Source organism: Ornithorhynchus anatinus, chromosome X4 (assembly GCF_004115215.2).
Source record: "Ornithorhynchus anatinus isolate Pmale09 chromosome X4, mOrnAna1.pri.v4, whole genome shotgun sequence".
NCBI lineage: Eukaryota > Metazoa > Chordata > Mammalia > Monotremata > Ornithorhynchidae > Ornithorhynchus > Ornithorhynchus anatinus.
Window position 1 is genome coordinate 5,301,422 of NC_041752.1, and position 16,384 is coordinate 5,317,805.

General features: G+C 55.6%; 1 protein-coding gene across 1 annotated transcript; it reads left to right on the top strand.

Annotated features, from left to right (window-relative positions):
- Positions 1-2,225: 2,225 nt before the first annotated feature.
- On the top strand, positions 2,226-16,318 carry PTGDS (prostaglandin D2 synthase). Its single transcript, XM_029054508.2, has 7 exons — positions 2,226-2,499; positions 3,420-3,559; positions 9,887-9,963; positions 12,851-12,964; positions 13,255-13,356; positions 14,116-14,141; positions 16,105-16,318. The coding sequence occupies exons 1-6, from the start codon at positions 2,386-2,388 to the stop codon at positions 14,139-14,141; spliced, it is 573 nt and encodes a 190-aa protein (XP_028910341.2). The 5' UTR covers positions 2,226-2,385; the 3' UTR covers positions 16,105-16,318.
- Positions 16,319-16,384: the final 66 nt, after the last annotated feature.

A 16,384-nucleotide genomic window follows, 5' to 3' on the forward strand; every position in this document is an offset into this window, starting at 1 on the left:
GGCGGATGAGACTCCTGATTTTTCCCCTCCCTGCTTCGCCATAGGTTAGCGAATAGCCAGACGCTGGGCCTGGAGGGAGATGGGGTCCGAAGTTCAGCTGGAGATCACTCTAGTCGGTAAACTCGCGGTGGACTGTTCATTGTTATGCCGTACTCTCCCAAGAGCTTAGTACAGTGCGCTGCCCACGGTGCGCGCTCAATAAATACGACCGAATGAATGAATGGAATGGCCCGGCCCCAGGCGGGCCGGGCCTGCCCCTGTCGGCCTCCCTCGAGGGAGGCGGGGCCAGTGGAGGCAGATGGCCCCAGCTCGACCGACCCGACTCCTGTTGGGGCCGCTGTCATCGCCGGGCAACCTGGGGCCTTGACCGAACTGGTCCATCTTAAGGCCGGGCTCGGCAGTTTCCGGCCCGCCAAGTACCGTGACCCCGGAAACTCGCGTGAATAGCTCTAGGATGGGCCGGCTCTCGTGTGCGACAGCCCCGGAGGCGACAGTTACCCCGACGCTTGTCTGCTGCGTGTCTTTGGGCGAGTCCGGGTCTCGGTGACCTCGCCTATAAAATGAGGATTAAGGTCGTAGGGCCCAGGTGGGACACGGACTGCGCCCAACCTTGTATCTACCTCGGTGCTTGGTACGGCGCTTAACAAATACCACAGAACGCTCCCAAAACAGCTGCCCCCCCCCCTCACGCTGTCCTCCGCCACTGCCCCGTACCTTCGACGTCCCCTCCTGGCCCATCCCGGTCTAAAGGGAGATGAAGGATTCCCACTTTGATCCTCATGGGGGATGGGATGGATCCCTAGAAATCGGGGCCATCCGGTTGTGGCGGGAGGCCTGGTCTCACGGATCTGGAAGCAGAGGGAGGTCTGGGGCACCTCAGACATCAAGTGTCAGTGATCCTGCTGAACCGAGGCTCGGCGACGCCTTCAGGGACGGCCCCCGGCCCCCCACCCTCTTTTTGGCTTCTCCCCGACAGGTACCCCGACTTGTGATGGCCTGGGGCAGATTGAGCTCCGGGCTATTTTTTTTTTTCTGGGTTACGTGTCAAACACTGTTCTGAGCGATGGAGGAGAAGTAGCATGGCGTCGTCGACAGAGCACGGGCCCGGAGGTCAGAAGGTCATGAGTTACAAACCGGGCTTTGCCGCTTGACTGCTGTGCGACCTTGGACGAGTCACTTCAGTTCTCTGGACCTCAGTTACCTCATCTGTAAAATGGGGATCGACACTGCGAGCCCCTCGTGGGACAGGGACTGGGTCCAACCCGATTTGCTTGCATCCGCCCCATCGCTCAGTACGGTGCCTGGGACATAGTAAGCGCTTAACAGATACCTCTATTATTACAGGTTCGTTAGGTCGGACGCAATCCCGGTCCCGCACAGGGCTCCCAGTCCAAATAGGAGGGACAACAGGCAGCCCCGCTTTATAGTTGAGGAAACTGAGGCACAGAGAAGTTAGAGAAGCAGCGTGGCTCAGTGAAAAGAGCCCGGGCTTGGGGGTCCGAGGTCATGGGTTCGAATCCCCGCTCGGCCGCTCGTCAGCTGTGTGACTGTGGGCGAGTCACTTCACTTCTCTGGGCCTCAGTTCCCTCCTCTGGAAAATGGGGATGAAGACGGGGAGCCTCACGTGGGACGACCTGATGACCCTGTATCTCCCCCAGCGCTTAGAACGGTGCTGTGCACTGAGGAGGCGCTTAACAAATACCAACATTAAGTGACTCGCCCAAGCTCACAAAGCAAGCAACTGGCAGAGCTGGAATTGGAACCCAGGTCCTTCCCGCTCCCGGGCCCGGGCTCTCCCCCCTTAGCCACGCCGTTTCTCGACTCTCTTTCCCCGCAAGGGGCCCGGGCCGGCTACAAGGCGGAGCTTCGTCCCGAAGGGCCGGGGTGGGGGCCTGAGCGTGGGGCTGACTTCCCTCCAGAGGTCGACGTCCCGGCCGGTTCCACCTGGGCCGTTCCCGGGGCCCCGAGAGGGATGAGGTGAGCGGGGGTGGCCGGGGGGAGGAGGAGCCGGCTCCATCCGTGGGGAATCTCCAAGGAAAACAGTCGGGAGCAGTCGGGCTGGGGGCTGGGAACGGGCCCGGCTCCCATGCGGTCTTTAGAACTGGCCCCTGCCGGCCTGTCTGCTCCCTCTCTCTCCCTCTCTTTCTCTTCCCCCACCTCCGGTTGCATAACCCTGGCTCTGTGGGGGGTCGGGGAGGGAGGGGGCCGGGCCTCCCCACTCTGGTCCACAGCACAGAGCCCGGACTTTTTGTGAGAAGCTGGTCCCATTCCAAGCCGGGGCCATAAATAGGGGCGTCCGGGGCTTTCTCTCTCCACTCGAGTTCCTGCCTCTGCCCCTGCCCGGAGCACCCAGGGACCAGAGCGGAGGGACCGAGCGGCTGGAGCATGATGGCCATCTGGCTAAGCGTGGGGCTGAGCCTCCTCTGTGTCCTGCAGACCCGGGCCCAGAACGAGGCCCTCCCCGCTATTCCGGTGCAGCCCGATTTCCGACAGGACGAGGTAAGCGGGAGCCCCTGGCCCTCTCGGGAGAACGGGCCGGACCCGGGGGCTTGGACCACGGGGCCCTTGATGCCAGAGCTGGTCCTGGGGGAGCTGGAGATGGGGTGGGTGGGGAACAGAGGGAGGGACAGGGAGGTGAAAGACAGGATGCCGAGAAGGGCAACTCGTTTCCTTTGAGCTCCTTCTTGGGGGCTCCTGGCTGGGTGATTCGTCGTGTGACCCCGCTTACAGCCCGGGGTGGGGAGCGGCGGGTGTCCTGCACCCCTGGTTCCTTGTCTTCCCCACCCACCCTTTCCTTTAGCCCCTTACTCCTCCTCCTTCCCCTCCTTTTTATTTTTTTTCCCTAATGATAGTTGTTAACTGCTTACTCCGTGCCAGGCACCGGGATAGAGACGAGAGAACAGGTTGGACACAGTCCCTGTCCCACATGGGGTCTCCATCTAAATTGGAGTCAGGAGGACATAATCCCCATTTTCCAGATGAGGGAACTGAAGCACAGTGAAGATAAGTGACTTATCCGAGGTCACACCGTAGACGGGAAGCATCGTGGCCTGGGTCTAATCCCAGTTCCGCCACTTGCCTGCCGTATGATCTTGGGCAAGTCGCTGAACTTCTCGGTGCCTCAGTCTCCTCAACTGTAAAGTGGGGATCCAATACCTGTTTTCCCTCCTTCTTAGACTCTGAGCCCTATGCGGGACAGGGACTGTGCTGAACCCGATTATCTTGAATCTCCCCAGGCGTTTAGAACGGTGCCGGACATCTAGCAGACGCTTAACGAGTACCGTAAAAACAGTGGCGGAGCGGGGATCGGAACCCAAGTCCCCCTCCTCCTCCCGCTCCTCCTCTCCCAGGCCCGGAGCCTGGGTCACTCCCCAGGTGCCCGGGGCCCGGACCTGGGCACTGAAGGGGCTTGTTTGCAGTTTACAGGAAAGTGGTATAGCATTGGCATGGCCTCCAACTCCCAGTGGTTTAAGGACAAGAAGCACCTCATGACCACATGCGTCACCATCGTGACCCCTGTAGGAGACGGCAATCTGAACCAGACCTCCACCTTTCCTAGGTATGAGCCCCCGCCCCCCACCCCGGCCCCCCACCGTTCCCTCCCCTCTCCCTGGTGTTTGCCTTCTTCCTGGCATCTCAGCCTGTTGACTCCTCCCACCCTGGTCCCCCGAGGGCATTCCTAACAAATTATCATCGTGGAAATCGTTAAAACACGCTTTCTATGTGTCAAAGACTGTTTTAAGTGCTGGGGTAGATACGAACCCATCAGGCTGGGCACAGTCCCTGTCCCACCCGGGACTCCCAATCTGAATAGGGGGGAGAGCGGGTATTGGATCCCCATTTTGCAGATGAGGAAACTGAGGCCCAGGGAAGTGATGTGACTTGCCGAAGGTAGCACAGCAGGCAAGAGGCAGAGCTGGGATTAGAACCCAGGTCCTCCCTCCCAGGCCTGTCCCCTAGGCCACGCTGCTCCTCTCCCCCCCCCCCCCCACCTCCTCTCTGTCCTCCCATCAACTTCCTTTCCAGGCCTACTTTCCTCATCCTCCAACTCAGGTTTGGATTTCAACCAGAAGCAGCATGGCTAAGCGCACAACATGCAGGACAGGGAGGCAGGAGCCCAGCATTCTTATCCCCGCTCCCCTGGGCCAGTCACTTTGCTTCCCTGGGCCTCAGTTTCCTCATCTGTAAAATGAGGATTCAAAACCTGTCCTCCCTCCCATGTAGACTGGGAACCCCATTTGGGACAGGGACTCCATCCAGTGCTTTGCCCAGAGTAAGCAGTTCACAAATAGCACCGATCTCGAAGTGGGGGATCACCCCGTCGTCCCCCACCCTGGTTCTATTTTTTGACATTGATCTCCTGCTGCATTCCCACAGAAGCTACTGATTTCCCTCTCGGTCTGCCCTGTCTCAATTCCTTCCTTCCTTCCTTCGCTCATTCAATCAAATTTATTGTGCAAAGCACCGTATTAAGCGCCTGGAAAGTACAATTCGGCAACAAGTAGAGACAACCTCTGCCCACAACGGGCTCACGGTCTAGAGGGTGAGGCAGACATTAATATACTTACATAAATAAATTACAGATATATACAAATACGCCGTGGGGATGGGAGGGAGGATGAATGAAGGAGCAAGTAAGGGTGACACAGGAAGGAGAGGGAGAAGAGAAGAGGAGGGCTTAGTCAGGGAAGGCTTTTTGGAGGAGACGGGCCTTCGATAAGGCTTTGAAGTGAGGGAGAGAAATTATCTGACTGATATGAGGAGGGAGGGCGGATGTAGGCGAGAGGTCAGCGGCGAGATAAAAAAGATCGAGGTACAGTGAGAAGTTTAGCATTACAGGAACAAAGTGGGTGGGCTGGGTCGTAGTAGGAGAGTAACGAGGCGAGGTAGGAGGGGCCGAGGCGGTTAAGTGCTTTAAAACCAATGGTGAGGAGTTTTTGTTTGATGCGGAGGTGGATGGGCAACCACTGGAGTTTTTTGAGGAATGGGGAAACCTTCCTCAACGAACGTTTCTGGAAGAAAAATTACTCGGGCAGTAGAATGGAGTACTGACTGGAGTGGGGAGAGACGGGAAGCAGGGAGGTCAGCAAGAAAGCCGATGCAATAATCAAGGCGGGATAGGGCAAGTGCTTGCATTAATGTGGTAGTAATTTGGATGGAGAGGAAGGGATGGATTTTGGTGATGATGCGAAGGTAGAACTGTCAAGATTTAGTGGTGGCTTGAATAGGTGGGTGGAACAAGAGAGGAGAGTCAAGGACGATGCCAAGGTTATGGACTTGTGAGACAGGAAGGATGGTGGCGCCATCAACAGTGATGAGAAAGTGAGCAGGAGGACCGGGTCGGGATGGGAAGATAAGAAGCTCAGTTTTAGCCATATTAAGTCTGAGGCGACGGGAGGACATCCAAGTAGAGGTGTCTTGAAGGCAGGAGGAAATGCGAGACTGCAGAGAGGGAGAGAAATCAGGGCTGGAGATGCAGATCTGGGTGCCATCAGCATAGAGGTGATAGTCGAAGCTGGGTGAGCGATTGAGTTTCCGAGGGAGTGGGTGGAGTTGGAGAATAGCGGCGGACCCAGAACTAAACCTTGAGGGACACCCACCATTAAGGGACGGGAGGCAGAGGAGGAGCCCGTCAAAGAGTCTGAGAATGAGCGTCCAGAGAGATGGGAGGAGAAGCAGGAGAGGACGGTGTCAGCGAGGCCAAGGTTGGATGTTTCCAGGAGAAGGGAGTGGTTGACGGCGCCAAAGGCAGCTGAGAGGTCGAGGAGGATTAGGGTGGAGTAGAGGCTAAATGGATGTGGTGAGGAGGAGATCATTTTTGACCTTTGAGAGAAGAGTGGTGTCTGTGGAGTGAAGCAGATGGAAGCCAAACTGGAGGGGGTCAAGGAGAGAATTGGAGGAGAGGAACTCGAGTCAACGGGTGTAGACGGCTTGCTTGAGGGTTTTGGAGAGCAGTGGTAGGAGAGAGATGGGACGATAACTGGAGGGAGCTGGGGGGGGTGTCACAAGAGGGTTTTTTTAGGAGAGGGGAGATATGGGCAGGTTTAAAAGCAGTGGTGAAGAAGCCACTGGAGAGTGAACAGTTGAAGACGGCAGGTAGGGAAGAAGGGAGGGGGCAAGGGTTTTGATGTGGTGGGAAGGGATGGGGTCCGAGGCATAGGTGGAGGGGGTGGATTTTGAGAGAAGGCAGGAGATTTCCTCTGGAGATAGTGCTGGGAAAGATGGAAGAGTCGGAGAATGGCAGGAGAGGGGAGGGACCGGAGAGAGGCAGGGAAGATTTTCAGGAGATCACACCTGATCGCATCAATTTGGTTGATGAAGTAAGTGGCCAGGTCACCGGGAGCAAGGAACAGGGGAGGCAGCAGGGCAGGGAGCCCGAGGAGGGAGTTAATCGCCCGGAACAACCGCTGAGAGCGATGGGCATGGGTATCCTTGTCGGTCTGTCTCCCCCGATTAGACCGTGAGCCCGTCATCGGGCAGGGATGGTCTCTATCTGTTGCCGAATTGTCCATTCCGGTCCGGTGCTCTGCACATAGTATGCGCTCAATAAATACTATCGAATGAATGAATGAGTTTCAACAAGGGTGGAGAAGTCGTTTTGCCGGGCAGAGGGGAGGACACAGTTAAAACACGCAAGGGTAAACTTGAAGTGGACGAAATCAGCCTGCTATCTAGATTTCCGTCAACAACGCTCTGCAGCTTGTGCACAGGAACGAGGGAGGGGGACTGTAGAGGTGATCCCGCTGCCGATCGGGGCCCGGGTCCTCCCTCCGTCCTCCCCCGACGATGACCTTAGATCGCCCTTCTGGGGACGCGCAAGGAGGGCTGACCGAGGCGTCTCCTTCCAACCCACCAGTGTTCCCTCCGGACAGAGGAAGAGTCTGCTTCCTGGAGGGGCCTGGGAGTCCCTGGTGGGGGCTACTGCAGGTGGGGAGCAGAGTGGAATCTCCAGGGGGAAACTGGCATAGCTCCGTTGTCCGTCGGTCTCCCCCGATTAGACTGTGAGCCCGTCAGTGGGCAGGGATGGTCTATCTGTTGCCCAATTGTCCATTCCGAGTGCTTAGTCCAGTGCTCTGCACACAGTAAGAGCTCAATAAATACTATTGAATGAATGAATGGATGAATGAATGAATGAAAAAATCTCCAGAGGGACTCCACTGCCTCATGCTTAAAATCGAAAGCCCACTGGCTTCCAGATGATCCCTCGGCTGGCTTCTCTGGCCTATCCTAGGCTCTAAAGTCGTTGTGGGCAGGGAACACGTCTACTGTTTCTCTCGTATCGCACTCACCCAAGCTCTTAGTTCGGTGCTCTGCACACAGTAGGCGCTCAATAAATACTCTTGATGGATTAATTGATTTATCTGCTCCCTTCTGCCCTTCCGTTGTAGCTTGGGTTATTTTCTCCTCCAAAGAGAAGCTCCTAATCGTCTCTGCTCTGGACTCTCTCACTTCTGACCCACTGTCAACACATTTCCCTCTGCCCGCAACCCCCTGTTTCAGTTTCCCCTGAGTAGAAATAATAATCATCATAAAATGTGACATTTGTTAAGTGCTTACTGAGTGCCTAGCACTGTCCCGAACACTGGAATCTGCACACCGCAAGCGCTCAATAAATAAGACCCGTCTGGGATAGATGCACGATAATCAGGTCAGTCGCAACCCCCGTCCCATTTTGGATTCGCCACCTAAATAATCACAATAATAATTATGACATTTGTTAAGCACTTACTACGTGCCGGGCATTGTACTGAGCGCTGGGGTAGATACGAGCAAATCGGGTTGGACCCAGTGCCGTCCCACGTGGGGCTCACAGTCTCAATCCCCATTTTACAGATGAGGGTACTGAGGCCCAGAGAAGTGAAGTGAGTTGCCCAAGGTCACACGGCAGACAAGTGGCGGAGACGGGATTAGAACCCATAACCTTCTGACTCCCAAGTGAGGGCTCTATCCACTGCACCGAGTTAATCCCCGTTTTGCAGCCGAGGAAACTGAGGCATAGAGAAGTTGAGGGGACCTGCCCAAAAACTCAGAGCAGGCAAGCGGCCGAGCCGGAATTAGATCCCAGGTCCTCGGACGCCCAGGCCTAGGTTTTCCACTAGGGTAGATGTCTCTTCCCTCCTCCCAGCTCCTCCTAGAACGTCTTCTGCTCCACGAGGCGTCCCCTGATTAATCGCTCCACTTTCTCAGCCATTCCTTCATTCATTCAATAGTATTTATTGAGCGCATACTGTGTGCAGAGCACTCGGAATGTACGATTCAGTCATCCCATCGACTATCTCTGCGGGTGCAGATTTTCCAGTTTATCGATTCATTAGCATCTCTTAGTGGTCTCTGTTCCCTCACTCTTAGCTGGGTCATCGATCGACGACTCACACGAGAAGCAGCGGGGCTGAGCGGCAAGAGCCCGGGCTTGGGAGTCAAGAGGTCATGGGTTCGAATCCTGCTCGGCCACTCATCAGCTGTGGGACTGTGGGCGAGTCACTTCACTTCTCTGTGCCTCAGTTCCTTCATCTGGAAAATAGGGATGAAGACTGGGAGCCTCATGTGGGACAACCTGATGCCCCTGTATCTCCCCCAGTGCTTAGAACAGTGCTCTGCACATAGTAAGCGCTTAACAAATACCAACATTATTATCCCCCCAGTTCACCTGTAAATTGATCATCTTTTCTTATCTCTTGGCATGCGCCCAAGTGCCATGCTCTGTCTGCAAAGGGGCACCCCACCCCGCCTCACCCCAGATCGAGATCTAGCCACTTTCTAGCCACTTTTTAGAAAAGCAGCGTGGCTCAGTGGAAAGAGCCCGGGCTTGGGAGGCAGAGGTCATGGGTTCTAATCCCGGCTCTGCCGCTTGGCAGCTGCGTGACCTTGGTGCCTCTTACTGCCTCGGGGGCAGGGGAGTGGGAAGGAGCGGCAAGGCAATGGCGGGAGACACCCAGAATGTACTGGGGTGCCCTGGAACTGGGCTGTGGTGAGAACCAGAGCAGGAGAGGCCACTGGGGCATTGCGTGGGCATGGGGTGGTGGGCACGATCGGCTCAGACACTCTGCTGGGCTTTCTGTTCCCTCAGTGAGTCTGAGAGCCCAGGGTGGGCCTTGGGCTGGCGAGGGGCAGGCAGCGCTGGGCACTGGGACGTGGCCGTGACTTGGAACTGGGCTACTGGGAGCTAGAAAGTGGCTGCCGGGCCGGGCTGACCGGACTGGGTCGGAGTGGCGGAAACCCACGGAGCGGCCCCGAGCTCCTAACCCCGGCCCCACGGCCGCTCCTCCCCGGGGGTCCCAGGCCACTGCTGCCCGCTGTCCCCCACACCATCCCGAGCCTCTGTCTCCCTTCCTCGGGCCCTCCCACCACTGAGGGGCTCAGGGCGGGGAGTGGAGGGCTGTCCCGGGGAGTGGCAGAGGGAAATCTTGGGCCTGGTCCTGCCCCACCACCTCCTGAACTGTGGGATGGTGTCCCTCTGGGCTGTGGGGAACGGGGAGAAAGGGAAGGCGGGGGAGCCCGTCCTGGGGGGGGGGGTCCTACCTACTGCCCAACAGGTGGGGAACTCAGCCCGTGCCATCACCCCATTAATACTGTGCCTCAGTGACCCCTGAGGTCACGGGCACACAGGCAAGAGTTGTCTTTTCCTTGCGCCCCTGGGGAGGGGCGACTTCACCAGCCCCTGCGGGCGGAATGACCACGGCCCAGTCCGCTGTGCCTGGTACCCAGCGGGGACAGGGGCAGAGATGGGGCAGGGTTGGCTCTTCTAACTCTTACTACCTGGCTCACGGCTACGAGTGACCGGTTTAGGCCAGTTCTTTCCGAGTCCGGGGCCGAAGGGAGTGACCGGCTTGTCAGGCTCAGCTAAATGTGTGTTTGCGTGTCTGTGCCCGGGGCTGGTGGACTTTAGGAATGACCGATGTGAGAAGAGGACCATGATGTTGGAGAGGACCTCGCAGCCTGGGCGTTTCTACTACAAAAGCCTCCGTAAGTAGTGCTTGCCCCCTTCGTCCCTCCCCCAACCCCACCTCGCCCCAGATCTAGATCTAGCCACTTTTTAGAGAAGCAGCGTGGCTTTTAGTGGAAAGAGCCCGGGCTTGGGAGGCAGAGGTCATGGGTTCTAATCCCGGGTAAGTCACTTCACTTCTCTGTGCCTCAGTTGCCTCATCTGTAAAATGGGGATGAAGACTGTGAGCCCTACGTGGGACAACCTGATCACCTTGTATCTACCCCAGTGCTTTAGAACGGTGCTTGGCACAGAGTAAGCGCTGAACAAATACCAACATTATTATTATTATTATTTTTATTATCATCTCTGCTCTGGTGTTTAATCCTCATAATTGGGATGTTGGTTAAACACTTCCTGTGTGCCAGGCACTGTACTAAGCACTGGGGTAGATACCAGATCATCAGAACAGATGCAGTTCCCGATCCTTATGGGGCTCGCAGTCTAAGTAGGAGGGAGAACAGGCGTTAAAGCCCCACTTTACAGATGAGGAAATGGAGGCACAGAGAAGTCGAGCGGCTTGCCCGTGGTCGCCCAGCAGGCCGGTGGCGGAGCCATCATTAGAACCCGGGTGCCCGGGTGCCTTTTCCCACTAGGCTGTGCTGCTTCTCTGCATTTGGAGCTTTGGTGGGAGGATGGCAACTGTTCATAGTTGCCCTTCTTCCCAGTCTCCCTCAAGCTTCCACCCCACCAGAGGCCCCTGGGCCACCCACCTCTTCCTCCTCCACCTCCAGAGCACCAGCCTCACCACGGATTAGGGAATTGAAAGGGAAAGAGGATGAGTTACCCCACCTCAAGCCTGCCTCCCCACAGCCCACGGGGCAACAGCACCGCCAGCCCCAGACTACGCTGGGGGGTAGGGCGGGAAGCTGAGAGACTCCTGAACCAAGGTCTTGGCCAGAGCGCGCTCAGATCGCCAACTCAGTTGAGCCGGGGGCGAGGGAGAAGATGGGAGGGGGCTGGTGGGGGCGATTAGAGAATAGGGGGCGAGGGGAAGGGGGGAGGGAGCAGGGGGCAGGGGCACAGAGTCAGGAGCAGGACATTCTGGGATAAGGGACGGGGAGCAGTGGGGAGGGGGTGATGGACAGTGGAGCAGGGGCAGCGAGATGGGGGGGTCAGGTCATCTGGGGGACAGGGGTGAGCAAGGTGGGAGCTGGGAGCCCAACTTCTCAAACCTCCCAGGCATCCCCGGACACAGGGCGGCTGAGCGGAAAGAACCCTGGCTTGGGAGTCAGAGGTTCGTGGGTTCTAATCCCACACCCGCCACTTATCAGCTGTGGGACTTTCGGCAAGTCGCTTGACTTCTCTGTGCCTCGGTCACCTCAGCTGGAACATGGGGATGAAGACTGTGAGCCCCACGAGACACAACCTGATCCCCTTGTGTCTACCCCAGGGCTAAGAACAGTGCTTGGCACATACTAAGTGCTTAACAAATACCATCATGATTGTAATTATTATCCCTGATGGCTCTCTCCCTGGAAGATTCCTTTTCTATCTTAGGGATGGCCAACCCCCACCCCCTGTTTGAATTTGAACACCGGGGGGGCCGGGTCATGGTTGAGAAGGGTTTTGGCAGATTCTCGCAATCCGGGCAAGGCCGCTTCAGTGTGCCCTTGGTTTCCATCAATCGAGAAGTAATAATACTAATAATTAGGGTATTTGTTAAGCGCTTACTACGTGCCAGGCACCGTACTAAACGCTGGGGTGGATACGAGCAAATCGGCTTGGACGCAGTCCCTGTCCCACGTGGGGCTCACAGTCTCAATCCCCATTTTGCCGATGAGCTAACTGAGCTGCAGAGTAGTGAAGTGACTTGCTCAAGGTCAGCAGACAGGTGGCAGAGCCGGGACTGGAACCCATGACCTTCTGACTCCCAGGCCCGGGCTCCATCCACGACTCCATGCCGAAGTAGTATTTACCGAGCCCTTATTACTTACAGAACACTGTCCTGAGCGCTTGGGAGAAGACAATGATAACTGCATTTATTAAGATCTTACTATGTGCCAGTCATTCTACTAAGCACTGAGGTAGATTAAAATCAGCAGATCAGACAGAGACCCTGTTCCCCACGAGGCCTGTAGTTTAAGTAGGAGGGAGAACAGTTCTTAAATCCCCACTAGAGTTAGACGTTCTCCCTGCCTCTGAGGAGTTTCCAGGATACTGTGTGCAGGGCACTGTAGTGGGTGATTGGGAGAGTACAATAAAGTTAGTAGACACAATTCCTGCCCTCAAAGAACTCACCCTCTACTGTACTGAGCAGTTAATGATAATAATAATAATGTTGGTATTTGTTAAGCGCTTACTATGTGCACAGCACTGTTCTAAGCGCCGGGGTAGATACAGGGTCATCAGGTTGTCCCACGTGAGGCTCCCAGTTAATCCCCATTTTCCAGATGAGGGAACTGAGGCCCAGAGAAGTGAAGTGACTCGCCCACAGTCACCCAGCTGCCAAGTGGCCGGGCCGGGATTCGAACCCATGACCTCTGACTCCCAAGCCGGGGCTCTTTCCACCGAGCCGGGCTGCTTCTCTGGGAGAGTACAGTAGAGAGAGCAGACATGATCCATGCTCCGGAGAAGTTTACAATCCCGGGAAGAGTCCAGTTCAGAGAAATACGTGAGGGAATTTTACAGCACGTAGAATCAGCACCCGGAGCCTGTCTTCTCTCTCTGGCTACCGCGCAGGTGGCCCTCCACCCTGATGTGGGGGCCGGGGCGACTGGGAGGCTATCTGATGCCCAGTTTGGCGATTTGAAGCTCCCTCTGCAGTTACTACCGGGGTTAAAGAGGGGAAAGGACTGGGGTTTCAGGGAACCTTGGGTGGGGGCCGGGATGCTCCCCTTCAGAGTTTTTTGTCCACGTTTCCTCCAGGATGGGGCAGTGACCACGACGTCCGGGTGGTGGAAACCAACTACAATGAGTACGCGGTGATGTTCACAACGAAGTCCAAAGGTTCTGGAAATTTCAACATGGCCGTTCTCTACGGTACGTGCTCCGGCCCCCCGCCCCGAGCTCTCCAGTGGCAGACCCCTTGGCCGGCTCTGGTCAGCCCAGTTTCCATCCAGGACAGGAGAAGGAAGAACACGAACCTGCCCTGAAGCCAAAGGGATTTCAGTTAGATGGGAGCCGTTGTGGTCGGACTTCACGGCCCGGGGAGGCTCCTTCTGCAAAAACGTTTTCAAGAGAAGGACTGGGCCATTGATCCGAGGTCATTTCGGTTTGCCCCCACGACCTCTCCAAGGCCTTCGCCTCCTGATTCCATTTTGCTTTCTTAGGTCGGAGCCAAGACTTAAGGCCTGAGCTGAAGAAGAATTTCATCGAGTTTGCAAAGTCTCAAGGTTTCACAGATGATTCTATTATCATCCTGCCAAAGTCTGGTAAGGACACTAGGGAAGATTAGGGCCTCAGATAAGATAAGGACAGAAGCAGGGTAGCGCAGAGATAAAGGAACTGAGGGAGGAAGATGTGAAAGTGGGTTGTCAGGGAGTCACAAGATAATTCTGGAGCTTTCTGGATGTTACCACCCCCACAGCCCTCCCGTGCCCGAGGGAAGAAATCCTGGTGTGGGAGAGTCTTCAGTGGAGTCAGAGACGAGTCGAAGGATTTACGTTTTCTCCCTCTGCGTTGGGAAGGTCAGGGTTAGACAGTCACCCAATCTGCTGCCAAATCTGGATTAATCCACTGGGGGCCCTGCTGTGATCCAGGCCAGAGAGTTGATGGGGGGCGGGTTGTGGTTTAATCCCCATCCGATTGCCTGACACCGTGACAAGAATCCTTCTTGTACAAAGTTCTTGCCTTGAAGAAAAAAACATTCTCCCAAAGGGGAATTTTCAAAATGGGGATTGGGAAAGCCTGCTGTATTGCTCTGAGGTGTGACCATTTGAGGAGTCCCGCACGCCTAAATCTTCCCTTCCTCCATCTCTCCCTCCCTTTCCCCCTCCAATGTCCCCGTGGATCCAGAACCCTGGGAAGCTCCTAGGGAAAAACCCCAAGACTTGGGGGTTCACTCCATTCTACGCAACCTGCCACCTCACAGAAGCTAATCAGAGCTCCCCAGATCCCAGCTTCCCGATAAGGATGGTTTTATACTGGCTACGCTCTATTTGCAAACTGTGTGTGTTTTTTTATTTCCCCAGACAAGTGCATGGAGGAGGCTGAATGAGTGAGTATCCTGGTTTTGCTGAGGTTTCGCAAGGCCGATCCATCTAGGGTGGCCCCTCCTGCTTATCATCCTGCTGCAGGGCTCCTGATATAATACTGATAACATTAATCATGGTATTATTGAGCAGGTACTATGTGCCAAGCACTGTACTAAGCACTGGGGGGGGGGGGTGATACAAGATCATTCATTCATTCATTCAATAGTATTTATTGAGCGCTTACTATGTGCAGACCACTGTACTAAGCGCTTGGAATGTACAAATCGGTAACAGATAGAGACGGTCCCTGCCCTTTGACGGGCGCACGGTCTAATCGGGGGAGACGGACAGACGAGAACAATGGCAATAAATAGAATCGAGGGGAAGAACATCTCATTAAAACAATAGCAAATAAATAGAATCAAGGTGATGTACATCTCATTAACAAAATAAATAGGGTAATGAAGATATATACAGCTGAGTGGACGAGTACAGTGCTGAGGGGATGGGAAGGGACAGGGGGAGGAGCAGAGGGAAAGGGGGGAGAAGAGGGTTTAGCTGCGGAGAGGTGAAGGGGGCGGTAGAGGGAGCAGAGGGAAAAGGGGAGCTCAGTCTGGGAAGGCCTCTTGGAGGAGGTGAGCTTTAAGTAGGGTTTTGATGAGGGGAAGAGAATCAGTTCGGCAGAGGTGAGGAGGGAGGGCATTCCAGGACCGCAGGAGGACGCGGCCCGGGGGTCGACGGCGGGATAGGCGAGAACGGGGGACGGTGAGGAGGTGGGCAGCAGAGGAGCGCAGCGTGCGGGGTGGGCGGTGGAAAGAGAAGGGAGGAGACGTAGGAAGGGGCAAGGTGATGGACAGCCTTGAAACCTAGAGTGAGAAGTTTTTGTTTTGTGTGGAGGTCGATAGGCAACCACTGGAGGTTTTTAAGAAGGGGAGTGACAGGCCCAGAGCATTTCTGCAGGAAGATGAGCCGGGCAGCGGGGTGAAGAATAGCCTGGAGTGGGGAGAGAGAGGATTATCAAGTCTGATCCAGTCTTCATGAGGCTCACTGTTTAAAGGGGAGGGAGAACAGGCATCGAGACTCCATTTCACAGACGAGGAAACCGAGACACAGAGAACTTAAATGACACGACAGGCGAAGAGGGGAACTGGAATTAGGATCCGGTCCTCCGACTCTCAGGCCTGGACTCCTTCCGCTACGCCACAGTGCTGCTCTGCTGCTTCAAGGACTCCCCAGAACAGATCTAGTCCCCACTGTGTCTTTTGGGCCAGAGCCCCTAGCTCCTGGGAGGAGGGCAGGGAGGGAACAAGGCAGGCCCTCCCTCCCCGACCACCTGAATTCATTCAGTTGGATTTATTGAGCGCTTACTGGGTGCAGAGCATTGTACTCAGCGCTTGGAAAGTACAATTCAGTAACAAATAGAGACAATCCCTGCCCACAGCGGGCTCAAAGTCTAGAAGCGGGGAGACAGGCATCAAAACAAGTAAACAGGCATCAGTAGCATCAATATAAATAAATGGAATTATTGATATGTACACATCATTAATATAAATAGAATTATAAATACATACATATATACACAAGTACATATATGCACAAGTGCTTTGGGGGGTGTAGAGCAAAGGGAGCGAGTCGAGGCGATGGGGGGGAGGAGGAGCGGAGGGAAAGGGGGGCTTAATCTGGGAAGGCCTTCCGGAGGAGGTGAGCCTTCAGTAGGACTTTGAGGTGGGGAAGTGTGATTGTTTGGCAGATTTGAGGAGGGAGGGCGTTCCAGGCCAGAGGTAGGACGTGGGCCGGGGGTCAGCGGCGGGACAGGAGAGAACGAGGCCCAGTGAGAAGGTTAGCACCAGAGGAGCAGAGTGTACGGGCTGGGATGTAGGAGGAGAGAGGGAAGGTGAGGTAAGAAAGGGCAAGGCGATGGAGAGCTCTGAAGCCAACAGTGAGGAGCTTTTCCTTGAAGCACCCCCATTCTCTCATCCTGCCCAGGTCCGGCTGTGAGACGATGCCTTTGAGCTCTGCCCCTGAAGACTCTCGCTGTGCCCAGATCCACCTTCAACGGAACAAGCTTCTCGGGTGCCCTGCTGGGATCTCGGATCCCCCCCTTCCAGCCCTCACCCCACCTCCGCCCCCTTGGCTTGCTGCTTCACCCTAACCAGTCGCTCCCAAAATAAAGAGATGACGCTACAACCCCTGATTTCAATCAATGGTATTTATTGAATGCTTACTGTGTGCGGAGCGTTGTACCAAGTTCTTGGGAGAGTATATT

What these genes read in the sequence shown, in the direction of transcription:
- PTGDS (XM_029054508.2), top strand. Translation starts at nt 2,386, where the DNA reads ATGATGGCCATCTGGCTAAGCGTGGGGCTGAGCCTCCTCTGTGTCCTG. An exon ending in CAGACCTCCACCTTTCCTAG is followed by an intron (nt 3,560 to 9,886) that starts GTATGAGCCCCC and finishes GGTGGACTTTAG; the next exon opens with GAATGACCGATGTGAGAAGA. An exon ending in TTTCTACTACAAAAGCCTCC is followed by an intron (nt 9,964 to 12,850) that starts GTAAGTAGTGCT and finishes CGTTTCCTCCAG; the next exon opens with GATGGGGCAGTGACCACGAC.